At 47.2% G+C, this 12,181-nt stretch overlaps 1 protein-coding gene across 1 annotated transcript in view; it reads right to left on the bottom strand.

Annotated features, from left to right (window-relative positions):
- Positions 1-3,115: 3,115 nt before the first annotated feature.
- LOC134463581 (synaptopodin 2-like protein) overlaps positions 3,116-12,181 on the bottom strand; it is a 27,337-nt gene continuing 18,271 nt past the window's right edge. Inside the window, exon 4 of the mRNA XM_063216756.1 lies at positions 3,116-10,065. Coding sequence (XP_063072826.1) covers positions 6,902-10,065 — 3,164 coding nt within the window. The 3' untranslated portion in view covers positions 3,116-6,901. The remainder of the gene's footprint in view (positions 10,066-12,181) is intronic.

Raw genomic sequence — 12,181 nt, 5'->3', positions numbered from 1 at the left:
AACAAAAAGCTTCATCATTTATGATACCAAGTATCCTGACCTAAATTTTTCTCACAGTCTCGTACGTATATAGGTCACTGAAATGACATCAGCTTTTATTACATTTAGTACATTAGGCTACAATATTGAGTAATTGTGAAAAGCATATTGGAATCTGATCTTAAATCTTCAACATTTGTATTTTGCATAATCATAGTTTTAGATTGTATTTGTAATCTAAAACAAATAAACAAGAGCTGTCTAAGGTGTGTAGGCCAAACTGTCACTTGTGCTCGTGGCTCCATCAGTGGAACAATGTATTAGTTGTTGAACAACTTTTACTACCATAGTACTACAGTACTATACCATCACAAAGTGCCTTTAGCAATGCATTAGGACTTGGTTGTTGCCATTTTGTTAACAGCCGATTTATAATAGGGGCCATATCTTAAAGGGATACAATATTTGCAAGAATTATTTTTTTTGTCTCATAAAATGTCTCATTTGAATAGCTCATGAAAAATTAGGCTCCAAAGGAATTCACTCTGTGGCTTCAGATATCCTGTTGAAAGGCCAGACCAGTTTTTGGCCCTTGTACACAGTGGGATTGTAACACTTTGTAACATGTATAGTAGCTATGAAAAAATAGAATACTGGAATATAATGTAATAGAGTCTTAATGTAATTTAGAATTGTACTGTAATGTAATGTAATGTAATTTGTTATAATTACCATGTTATCATCCTATAGACAGCTATGTATTAGAAAGGGGAGCATGTCAGGCATGTAAATAACCGCAGTTCAAGTGTCAAATGCTGGAGTGTGCACCAATGGTTGTTCATCTTTCCGTTTTAACACCTCATCACTAAGTTGTTGGTAAACACTTGCCTTCAGGTTGCCCCAGAGATGCTGTGGCCAAGTGGCCAATTTCCGCCCGAGTGCCAATGAAACACTATAGCAGATGTTAAATCAGCTGAGATGCATTTGAGATGCTTCCCACATCTGTTATCGTGCATGATTTAATCTGTGCCGCTTGTAAAATTGGGCCGCGGCTATTTTCTTCTCTCGGAACTCTATGAATGATAGCCGTGATTAATATGGCACTGCCATTTTCGAAGACGTCAAGATAAGAGTTGCATCATGTTCTACTGTCTGTTTCTCTCATGGAATGTTAGATGGCTTGCCAGATCCTGATCTGACAGAACCTTACACAGTGCATGAAGCCGCCAGTCATAGCCTGCACTCAGCACACTGCAGGAAGAGCCAACAAGTATTTATGGCCTATACAGTATGAGATGATCAAGGAGTGTGTCATCTGAACCACAAAACTGCAACTAAGTCTTGCAAGAACAAGCTCCAATTGGGCAAGGAGGCGATGTAGTTTTTAAACTGTAGGCCTAAGCCACTATTTATGTAAGTCTTATTCCAGGTTTAAACTGAATATGTTTTTTTTTCCTTTAACCAATGTGTCACACACAGTGCTTGCCATTATCCATCACCAATAGCATAACGAAATTGTGACTATGTTTACATTTTTAATGTTTTACAGCTAATGGGCCATGCATCCAGCTGTTTAACAGCTTTATTGAAGCATACAATAGTTCAGCTAAAAAAAACTATCCTACTCCTCCTAAAGTGTCAGTGTGTTGATGTTCTCACAATGTAGTAATTAAAGTGTTACAAATTAACAAATCTTTGTAACAATACTTGGGCAAACAAATAAACGTTGATGCAGCACCAAGTACAGTACATAAACATTTCAGTACAGTGTCAACTACCAATGGTCTATCTTTTTTTCATTATGCCAAAAGATGGCATGGCAATTTTGGTGGCAATAGCAATGCACCATCCACCCAGGATGACCTATAGTTTAAATCATACCTCCAATAACAAACTCGGAGGAAGTTTGCAGGCAGCAGAGGGCCAGTACAGTGGTCCATGCAAAGTAGGCAAGAACACTGCTGTGGATTGGTCACCATAAAGCACTCTTGGAGGAATCTGGTCATGTGGGACTGTCTGTGCGGCTTGCCATTAATCAGAAAGCAAGACTGCGCTTTGCAGACCAAGGCAAATACTCTTGTCTGCATTTCTGTAATGAGGAGGGATGCTTGCCAGTGAGTGGCTGCTCTCCTGGGTGTGCTGCTGTATGCACCTCTATAGGCAGAGCTACTGTGGTGATCTGTCACAGATGCAGCTGCTTGGTCACTGTATACACACAGTACACGTTTGCAGTGTTCATTCCACAATGAATTAGAGAGAAGTATTACATTTGACTCCCTAAGTGTTTTTTTTTCAAGCTGCAAAATGTACTGTCTAGTGCCATCACCTGAGACCTACGGTAAACAAAAAAAAGGAAGGCGGTTTGAAGAATTTCCAGGACTTGCAATATACAGTATAGTTGAGGAGGCAATAACTTTCTGCGTCTGCAGGAAATGGTATAGGAAAGATTTGGCAACTGGTATCTCATTATCTTAACGATCAACTGCGATCTCAAAGACACTTCAAAGTGATGCATTGCCACTCTGCTCCCCCTACTGATGTTACAGCGCTGTGCCATTGTGCTCTCCAGTGGTTTTGAGAAGCAGTATTGGATAGAGGGAATGGCTAACTGTGGCTATCCACAGACACATAAACATGGATATAGGGAAACGGGTGTATACCATGTACACCATCTATGGGCGATCATCTGCTGTACATTGACATTTCGTATCTGTAGGCTATTTAATGTTTATGTCTACACAGAATACCAGGATGTTGTTTCTGGCCATTAAATAAAGAAGTCAATTTTACAGTTATGCGATTATTATTATTACCACCAACACAGAATAACGTTCCATAATAATTTCTACCAATTCCAGCACTGGTTCTGTCCTCATACCTTCTTGACTTGGGTTTCTTCTGGAGTACTGCTGGCGAACAGCTACACCGCTTGGTCAGTGTGGGACAGTGCACCACCACCCTCTGGACAGAAATGACCTTCAGCAAAAATTACAGCCTTAATCTCTTTAATCTAGTAAAGGAGAGCGGAAGGGAAAAATGTATACACTTAGGCTTTGGGGGGGGGGGGGGAATAATAGGTGTGGGGGAAAGGGGAGATGTGGGCAGAACAGGTGAAGTAAAAGGAGACAGTCAGCCGGGCATTCAGTTCTATTTTTATTCTTCTTGGCCTGTCCATAGCCCAAACCCAGCCTCCCAACCAAGGACAAGCATGTCCTATACCTCCAACATCAATACCTCATTTCCAAAAAACAATTATCCTACTAGGTCTTGAAGAATTTGTCTCAGAACAATACTTTCAGCCACCTATAAAAAGCTAGAAAACAAAATATAAGGTTGCCTTTTTTTTAGTTAGCTGTGAAATACAATGAACTTGAGAGGTTACACAAAACATGAAAGCAACTATACAAATGATACTGACAAAGGCAAGTAATACGGAGACCACTGTATTGTGTCCAAAACAGTATTTCTCTTAACTACAATGCTTTGGGTTATACTTTTGTGCACTATGCGTTAGTGTGAACATTTCAGATTGGGCCCATGTTAATAACATGTTCACAGAAGGGAACTAAATGCTCTCTATAGTCTCTTCCTGTCCACGATAAGCACAGAGAGACTGCGCTGTGAGGCAGACACCCAACAAACAAACAAACTACAGAGATCTGCCTTTCCCTCTTAGCTCCAGACCCCATTTACTTGCTTCAGACCCATAACAGAAGTCGTCCTATCTTACTACGAGGGCCAGAAAAATGTACTAGCCTATCCTCAAACATACAGTACATTCAGTTCATACTATAATATGTCCTTGCAGGGTTCATTCCCAAAGGTCAATGATAAGTGCAAGAGAGGGAGGGCTGGCTTCAAGGTGAAAACCCTGCCATGCCTTCCACCTGGCTGTGATGATTTGTAATGATCATTAGGACTATCTGGTCCAAAGCAGTGTCAGATATGTACTGTATGTGGGAGCTATTTACTTCATGAGCCTGCAATCTCTAACTCGACCACATCTCAACAGCAGAGGTGTATAAAGTAGAGAAGTAGAAGTAGAAATAGAAAAAAAGAAAAGAACTCATTAGGACCAGTGTGCCTGGTGTAACAGTAACTATGTAACTTCACATGCTATTGTTGGACTTAAAGGAGAAGTCCAGTTTTTTTAACATTAAGGCCATTTTCTGAGTGGTCTGCAATGTTTTAGAGTCCCCCTCACCGTTTATTTCATGATTGCTGCAGTCTCTGTTATTTGGCTGATTTGGATTTGATCTCAACCAGCTTTAGAATGGCCGTCTATGGGCACCTGCAACTCTGTTCTTAAAATCACCTTTAACATTTGTTTTCAAGAATATGCAACTCAGCAAGTGTTCAGCAGTATTCACTGGTGTTCCTTAACCATTTTTGTAGCGAAATATGGCATCTGTCATGTTTTATGTGTGTTTTATGTAGCAATTTGTAAATTAAGTTTCACTTTCACTTTCACTTTCTTTCACAAAATGGCAAATAAAAAATGACAGAAGCCATATTTCGCCTTGAAACTTGTTAGGGACTGCTAGTGAACACCCCTAACCACTTTGTGAGCTGTAGACTTTCGAAAACAAATGTATAAGGTGATTTTAAGAACAGAGTTGCAGGTGCTCATAGACGGCCATTCTAAAGCTGGTTGAGATCAAATCCAAATCAGCCAAATAACAGAGACTGCAGCAAACATGAAATAAACGGTGAGGGGGACTCTAAAACATTGCAGACCACTCAGAAAATGGCCTTAATGTTCAAAAAACTGGACTTCTCCTTTAACTCTTGAATTTACTTCTACTAGCACTTCATACACTTGAGCTCTTCAGTGATGGTGACCCAGGTGAGGCATGGGGAGGAGCTGTCAGTCCTGCGCACAAGCTCCTCCCTCCTTACCCACTCCCTCTTAAAGTTCCCCTGGGGGCATCACTCTTAGGTGTGACATCAATGAAAAACAAAGCATCATATGTGATCACACGCAGCCTCTGTGTTGTCACAAGGAGACGATCAATTATTTAAATGTCATCACATGAAATATACTGTAATTGCACACCACAGTTGATCTACTCTCGCCTGTTCTTGGTTCCATTCTGGTGCACATACTTTATGTTCCATTTTTATGTACAGTAGATCCTCCCTCCACCTGATGAAAGGATACAGTACTTTCTAGAGCTCTCTCTTCCTTCTGCTGCCCGGCTGCCGCCCACCAGACGCCTGGAGCGTTTGACAGAGTCAGTGGCTCACTGTCACAGGCTACAGGGACAGATTCATTATCCATTGATCTGAGCCCCTGCTCATCTGTCACTGCTTTCATTTAAGTGGCAGATAAGGTGAGCTCAGGTGAGCCGGCAGGCACACAGGAGGCTGAACAACGGCAAAGCGCGACGCAACACGACACGCCGCCCCGTCACGCAACATTTCTACTCGACCTGCTTCTCTAGGAGACACAACACGAGTCTATTTTTACTCCATCACACTTGTTTTCCCCTCACCCACATTTCATCGAGTCCCTTTTAAAGAGCTACCTTGTCATCACCATATTCTTTGATGATGCCGTTAAGCCTTCCGCTTCGTTTCTTTCTCTCCGTTTGGCCCCAAGTTAGTACCAAAACATAAACGGAATCCCATCACGTAAGTTTCATACATTTCACAGAACTTATGAAATAGCACAGAAAATGAATGCCCTTCTCTGGATATCTCATTGAGCAGCACATGCATTACCGTACACAGTATCTGAGAGACTAAGTTGGAGAAAACAAAGATTCTAATGGTAGCTGGGATGCTTCTGTGGCAGTGACAAATAGAAGCTCGACAGAACCATAAACAAGTCGGACCAAAAGCAGGGAGCCGTGAAATAAATAAACTACTGAATCCATCACATACTGCAAGCTGAGGCAAGGGGAAAGTATTGCAATATGCAAGCTATACAATTATATGCAGTATACATTGTTGCAACCAAAAAATACAATAATATAATGAAAGTAAATCAAACAAAAAATAAACATTTTTAAATAGTTTGTGTGTTTAAAGTACACTAATTGTACAAAAGAGTGCACACAAATATATTAATAAAATGCCAATATACTGTGTCTTGGACTACTGCCATGTTTCACAATATGTATGTATAGAATGCCGAAACCAGAATTGTGCTCTACCATAAAAACCAAAATGAGTTGATATTTCAAATGTTCATTGATCACTTATTGTTATTTTTTAAACCCTTTGTGTGCCGATGAAAGTAAGCAAAGAAGTTCAAATCTAGTGATTAGTGTTAGGAAAGTTAATCATATTCTTATTTGGTAAATCTTATTTTAGTAATTTATTTCCAGGATTTATGCTACCTATTTATAGATGTCATATTTTTCATGAATATTACAACCACCATCAATTTCTAATTCATTACTGCTCGGAAATTCACATTATACAAGAATAAATTAGAACCTCTCCATGTAGGCTAAATCTGCCATTTTGAATTGGAAATAAACTACTAAACTTAAACCCTAGAGCAGGGGTTCCCAACCTAATCCAACTTGGGGCCCACTTGAAATTTTCACAACTGTTCAGAGCCCTCCTCTGACTCAATAAACAATAACCTCAAATTAATAGCCAAAACCAACACACCCACAAATATTATTTAGATTTTTAGAAAATGATTTCAAGGCCAACTTGTAATACTGTCAAGGACCACCAGTGGGCCCCAGCCCACAGTTTGAGAATCACTGCCCTAGAATCTCATCACTGCACACATGAAATTGCTATTTTTGTGATAACTACGTAAGTCCCTTTTCAGAGTAGTACCAGAGTAGTACACGTGATTGAATACTATGAATAAATCACTGTCAGTCTTGCAGTGCATTGTGTCATGTAGGGATGCCATGGCGGATGTTCAGTCTACTCCATAGTTTTCTCTCTCGGTATCTTAATGTATAGCGGCGCCTGGTCTCCACACGTTGGGCTGCAGCCCCACATTAGAGGTGCTGAATCGTGGACGTGGCACCCTGCCTGGCTGGGTGCTGCTAGGCCGCAGTGCTGGATTGAAAGCCAGAGGGCTTAGCTCAGGGGCACTCTGAAACTGCTTGGCAGCCTGGAAATGGGCTCCGTACGGCTGGGCAGGGGCCGGGGCGTAGGGGGCCGCGCCGTGGACGGGAGCCACATTCAGGTGGGGAAGTGCAGGCATGGCGACCGAGGACACAGCCGGTGCCATGGGTGGAGGACCCGCAGGGGCGTAATGGGCAGGAGCTGGCCTGTAGGGGGCAGGTGCCGGCGTGTAGGGGGCAGGTGCCGGCGTGTAGGGGGCAGGTGCCGGCATGTACGGGGCTGGAGCCTGAAGAGGAGCAGGGGGAGGGGACGCCACATCAGATCTCCAGATAGGCTCAGCCAGAGTGGTGGCCGAACGCGGCACGATGACCTTCGGCGTCAGCGATGTGGGCGCTGACATGGGAGTGGGCGTGGAGAAGCGCTTGATCTCGTACACGCGCGCCGCCTTGACGGGCACCTGCCGGGGTGCGGTGAGGGACACACCTTGTGGCGGCTGCTGCTGCTGCGGGACTCCACCCCCGTAGCTGAACAGAGAGGAGTTGAGCTGGTAGGGCTGGTGATTCATAATGTCCACCACTGGCTTCTTGCCTGGTTTGTGCGCGACTCGTGGCGGCTCGGAGGCCTTGGGTGTGCGCTGGGCCACAGGGGGGCAGGACGGAGACAGCAAGGGGTTGTAGTTGATGGGAGGCGGCGCCCTGATGTTGGAGGAGTACTTCCAGTGAGAGGGGAGAGACGGGGTAGGGGAGGGGTCGCGGGGCTGGGCAGGGGACACGTATTGCTGCGGCTGTTGCTTGTCCACCACGTAGCGATCCATGCGGCTCTGGCGACGAGCGAACAGATCAGCTCCTTTTCCTCCCGACTGCAGAGAGGGCGGGGGCGGCGGAGGCATGGCGGCGCGTGAGGGCTTGGGCGCCACAGGCGGAGCAGGTTGTCTGCCACCTCTGTTGGACTGCATGAAGTTGCAGGCCTCTGCGCCCAGATTCAGGGAGTCTTCCTCCGGGCCGGACTCAAAGCCTGGGTCGCCTCCCCGGGGCCTCTCATCCAGGTTGTGTACCATGGAGAGCAGCGCCGGGTTCACGGTGACGTCTTTCTTCTTCTCCGGCGCGGCAAACATGGGCTTGCGGCTGGTGTTTCGCCTGCGGGCATCTGCCAAAATGCCCGTGCGCGCTGCCGGCACGGCAATCCTCTGCTCTCGAGAAGCCAGAGCTTCCTGCCCAGGTGCGGCCGCTGGCTGTGGAGAGGAGGTGGAGGACGGCTGAGGCGACGCCGCCACCGCCACATACGGGTTGAAGGAGACTTTGGGGGGCGCTGGCGGCTGCTGGCTGGAGGGGGAAGGTGGCATTGTCTGGGCAGGCATATAAGGCGTGGAGACATGTGCCTGGGGGAAAGACATGGCATCACCGGCCGGCGGCTGCGAGTAGGGCACGGGCATGGCAGAGGGAGGAGGGAAGGGTGCGGCTGGCTGATTCTGCGGTGAAGGGGGCATGCCGTGCTGAGGTGGAGGAGGGTAAGCGCCAGCTTGGGCATAAGGTGGAGGGCATGGTTTGGCTGGTACAGGTGGGGGGCCGAAGGGCATTGACTGAGGAGGAGGAAGGCAGTAGGCCGGTGCTTCTTGTGGGGAGTAAGGTGTGTTGGGAGGAGCAGACGGGGTGTATGGAGAAGCAGCCATGCTCGTGGGCGGAGAGAAGGGTGGTGGGCCCATGTGGCCTTGGGCTGGGTTCATGGGTGGGGGTTGCATAGGAGGCTGGCAGTAGGCTGGAGGAGGGGGAGGGGGAGGGTGGGATACAGGAGCACTGTGGGGATGGGGATGGGGATGAGGTGGTGCGGGAGGAGAGAGAGGACCAGCAGAGTGAGGCGGTGGATGGGGGTGCATTGGAGGGGGAGCGGGGCGAGGAGCAGTGTGAGGGGGTGGCTGAGGATGGGGTGGAGAGGGGAAAGTGTGGGGCGCTAGATGGAGGTGAGGGGGAGCCGCTGGTGGCATGGCAGGAGCGGCATGAGGGGGTGGATGAAACTGGGGAGGAATCGGAGGCGAGAGTGGGCCAGCGTTATGGGGTGGGTGAGGATGCGGGGCTGGCGGGGGGAATGAGGCCATAGACGTGCGGGGAGACAGCGGAGAGGTCACGACCGGCAGGGGTCCACCGACGGTGGCAGGCCGCGCCGGGATATAGAGAGAGGTGGAGGAGACGGCTCGCTTCACGTCCGGGGCCGTAGGGGAGGAGAAGGCTGCCGGCACGTTGGCCACTGACACCGCTTTCCGGGCGGGGGGAGTGGGCCGGAACACCACAGGGGCGGTGGAGGCCCGGTGGGTCACGCTACCCGCGCCAAATGGCCTGGCGGTGCGATTGTGGATGTTGCCGCCAACTTGCGAGTCTGCTGCGTCGGGTCCGACACTGGGCATTGTCGGTAGACCGGCGGCGCTGCCGGGAGGAGTCAGCACTACACTGGTGCGACTCACCACTGTCGAGTCCCCGTTTACCAAGCCTTGAGCCATGGGCGCAGATGGGCCTGGGTAAGGTGGAGGAATCGGGGCCGCGTCCACTGCCATCGCCGCCAGCTGCTCGTCAGACATGTGAGACAGCGGTGCCGAGGCTGACTTCGCTGCTCGCTGCCTCTGCTGTTCAAACAGCTGAGCGCCCTTTCCTGACATATTGCTCAGCCCGGAGGTGTTCTCAGGCGCAACGTCAATCGCGCCCCCTCCCAAACAGGCTGAGGAGCGTCTGTCGAGCAGGGCAAGGTAGTCGCTGTCCCAGACGGGGTCCGGCTCAGTGGAGGCTGTGAATCCTTCCTCGTCGAACTCTGACTCGCTGCCGGGGAAGCTGCTGCCTTCCTCCTCGTCCTCGGTCTCGCTGCGGGAGAGGCTGGCGTCGTCGTTGCTGCCGAAGCAGGTGAGCGTGTACTTCTTGGCGCGCTGGCGCCGCTTCTTGAACATCAGCACGCCCTTGGCGTGGGGGTTGGGCGCGTCCGTCAGCAGGGAGGCGATGGAGCGGCACTTGGTGCGGGCCTCCTTCACCTGCTTCTCCTGCCCGCTCTCGCCCCTGTTGAGCTCTGCGGGGGGAAAAACAAACGACAGACAAAAATCAGTCAAATCGTGCAAATGACAAATCTTTGACAAACCAGAGTAGTTTCTGGGCTCAGCTGGGCCAGCTTGGGCATAACACATTTGACTTTTCAAGTAATGATTAATCAGTCTTGAAACAACACGACTTTGTTAGCTGTATGAACATGGTGCATGGCAGAACACAAAGATTTCCGGTAGTGTTGCTGTATGTTTGAAAAGTTAAAAGCCCATTTTTACCATCAGGTGTTATGGTGTGGTGTGGTGACGATGTATCAAGATCACCTTGTTTTGAGGCAATATGAATGTCAGCACAGGTCAGGACTAACTTGTGTTTCATGCCCGCCTTTTCTGAAGTGCAGTAACTACATATTTTTTCAAACTTGAGTTTAGACTGAAATTGGTCTTCATTACATCCTCTTTGTCTTGTGACAAAGCCTTATAGTCCAACATGATCTCCAAAAATTCTGTGCTCCTGGACACGGATGTTAAGGACACAAAATCTGTGTCCAGGAGCACGGATTTTGCCAAAATTCCGTGCTCCTGGACACGGAATTATTTTCCGTGATGGACACACAGAAGTGCTCTCTCTATAGGCCTACTCCCACAGCTCTATGTTTCCACAGTCTTGTGTTTTCTCAGGATTTTTCTAATTTCAAATATTTTTTCTCAAAAAACCATTTCTTACTGACAGGTTAGGGTTAGGGATTGTTTTGGTCTGGGCACAGCTAGTTTTCTTTCATTCATTATATGAATTTGATAGCCTAGCAACCAACTGGAAAAGGTATTTCTCAAAAATATGTCTTTAATGACAGGTTAAGGTTAGGGAATGTTTTGGTCAGGGCACAACTTAAATAACTATAGCATTATTTTGTTTAGGATTAGCATTTGGTATGTATTTTCTAATGATAGAGTTAACACAGTGCTGTGGTAATAGCCTTTAGAAAGCACTTCTGTGTGCCCATCACGGAAAACAATTCCGTGTCCATTAGCACGGAAAACAATTTGGCAAATTCCGTGCTCCTGGACACAGATTTCGTGTCCTTAACATCCGTGTCCAGGAGCACAGAATTTTTGGAGATCAGGCTGTATAGTCCAGATGTGTACCATTTTAGAGATATTGCTATGTCAAATTTGCAGGCATTTTTCTCAGTTTCAGTGTTAGTGTAGTTACAGCACTTTGCCTTTGTAGGGCAGTATAGACATAGTATCTATCTTGCTCCCATCATCTGCATAATTATCTCGAGGTAATTTTCATGGTCTGATCGGGGTGACGTCATGCCCTTTCATGTCTCGCGTTTGCGAATGAGGTCATTTTGAATTAGACAAAGGTGGGTTATAAATATTAATTGCAGCTAACTGCCTCTCATCAGACAGGTGTAAAAGAGTAGAGGACAGAGGAGAAGGAGAGGGAGAGGGAGAGGAAGAAGAAGAGACCAAGGCAATGAGATCAAGGCAGTTCAATGCGGTGAGATCACCCGCCATAGCCAAGGAAGGAGGAGGAGGAGGAGGAGGCCAAGCGAAACTTCCTCTCTCTGACTCACGCTCTAAATCGAGCTGCAGTTAAGGCAGCAGGCCTGCCATTGAGTGCTGCATGTTCTATAGTCTTTTGTACTAGGTTCGGGTAACAGCCATTTTATTGCGTGGCTCTCTCAATGTGTAATGCATAATGTGCTGGCTCTTCGTCTGTGCTAGGGCTAAAAACAGCAGCATTTCCAGAGAACCATTGAGCCATTAGGCCCAGGCCAGGTTTAAAATGGCACTTGGTGGCACGATGAGGTGATGAAAAAAGGAATGATGGCACAGACCAACAAGTCCCAAATAGCATTCCACATATCAGGGCAGTGACAGAGGGGACCCAGTAAAAACGGGTTGTTGATTCAGTGGCAGGTAAGACTGATGCCTCAGCTTATCTTCTGTAGTTCATAAAGTGTCACCGATGTCCTTTGCCGGGGCGGCGCGGCCAATGACATCTATATAAAACTTCTGGCCGGCAACAAGAACAAGGTTGTCTTGGAACATCAAACATGGAAAGCTGTTTCCAAAGATTGTCTAAACATGCAATGTGTATAATATAATTTGCTGTAATGGAAAAATAACATAAAT

Source organism: Engraulis encrasicolus, chromosome 15, assembly GCF_034702125.1.
Source record: "Engraulis encrasicolus isolate BLACKSEA-1 chromosome 15, IST_EnEncr_1.0, whole genome shotgun sequence".
Lineage (NCBI taxonomy): Eukaryota > Metazoa > Chordata > Actinopteri > Clupeiformes > Engraulidae > Engraulis > Engraulis encrasicolus.
This window is presented reverse-complemented; position numbering and strand designations above follow the sequence as displayed.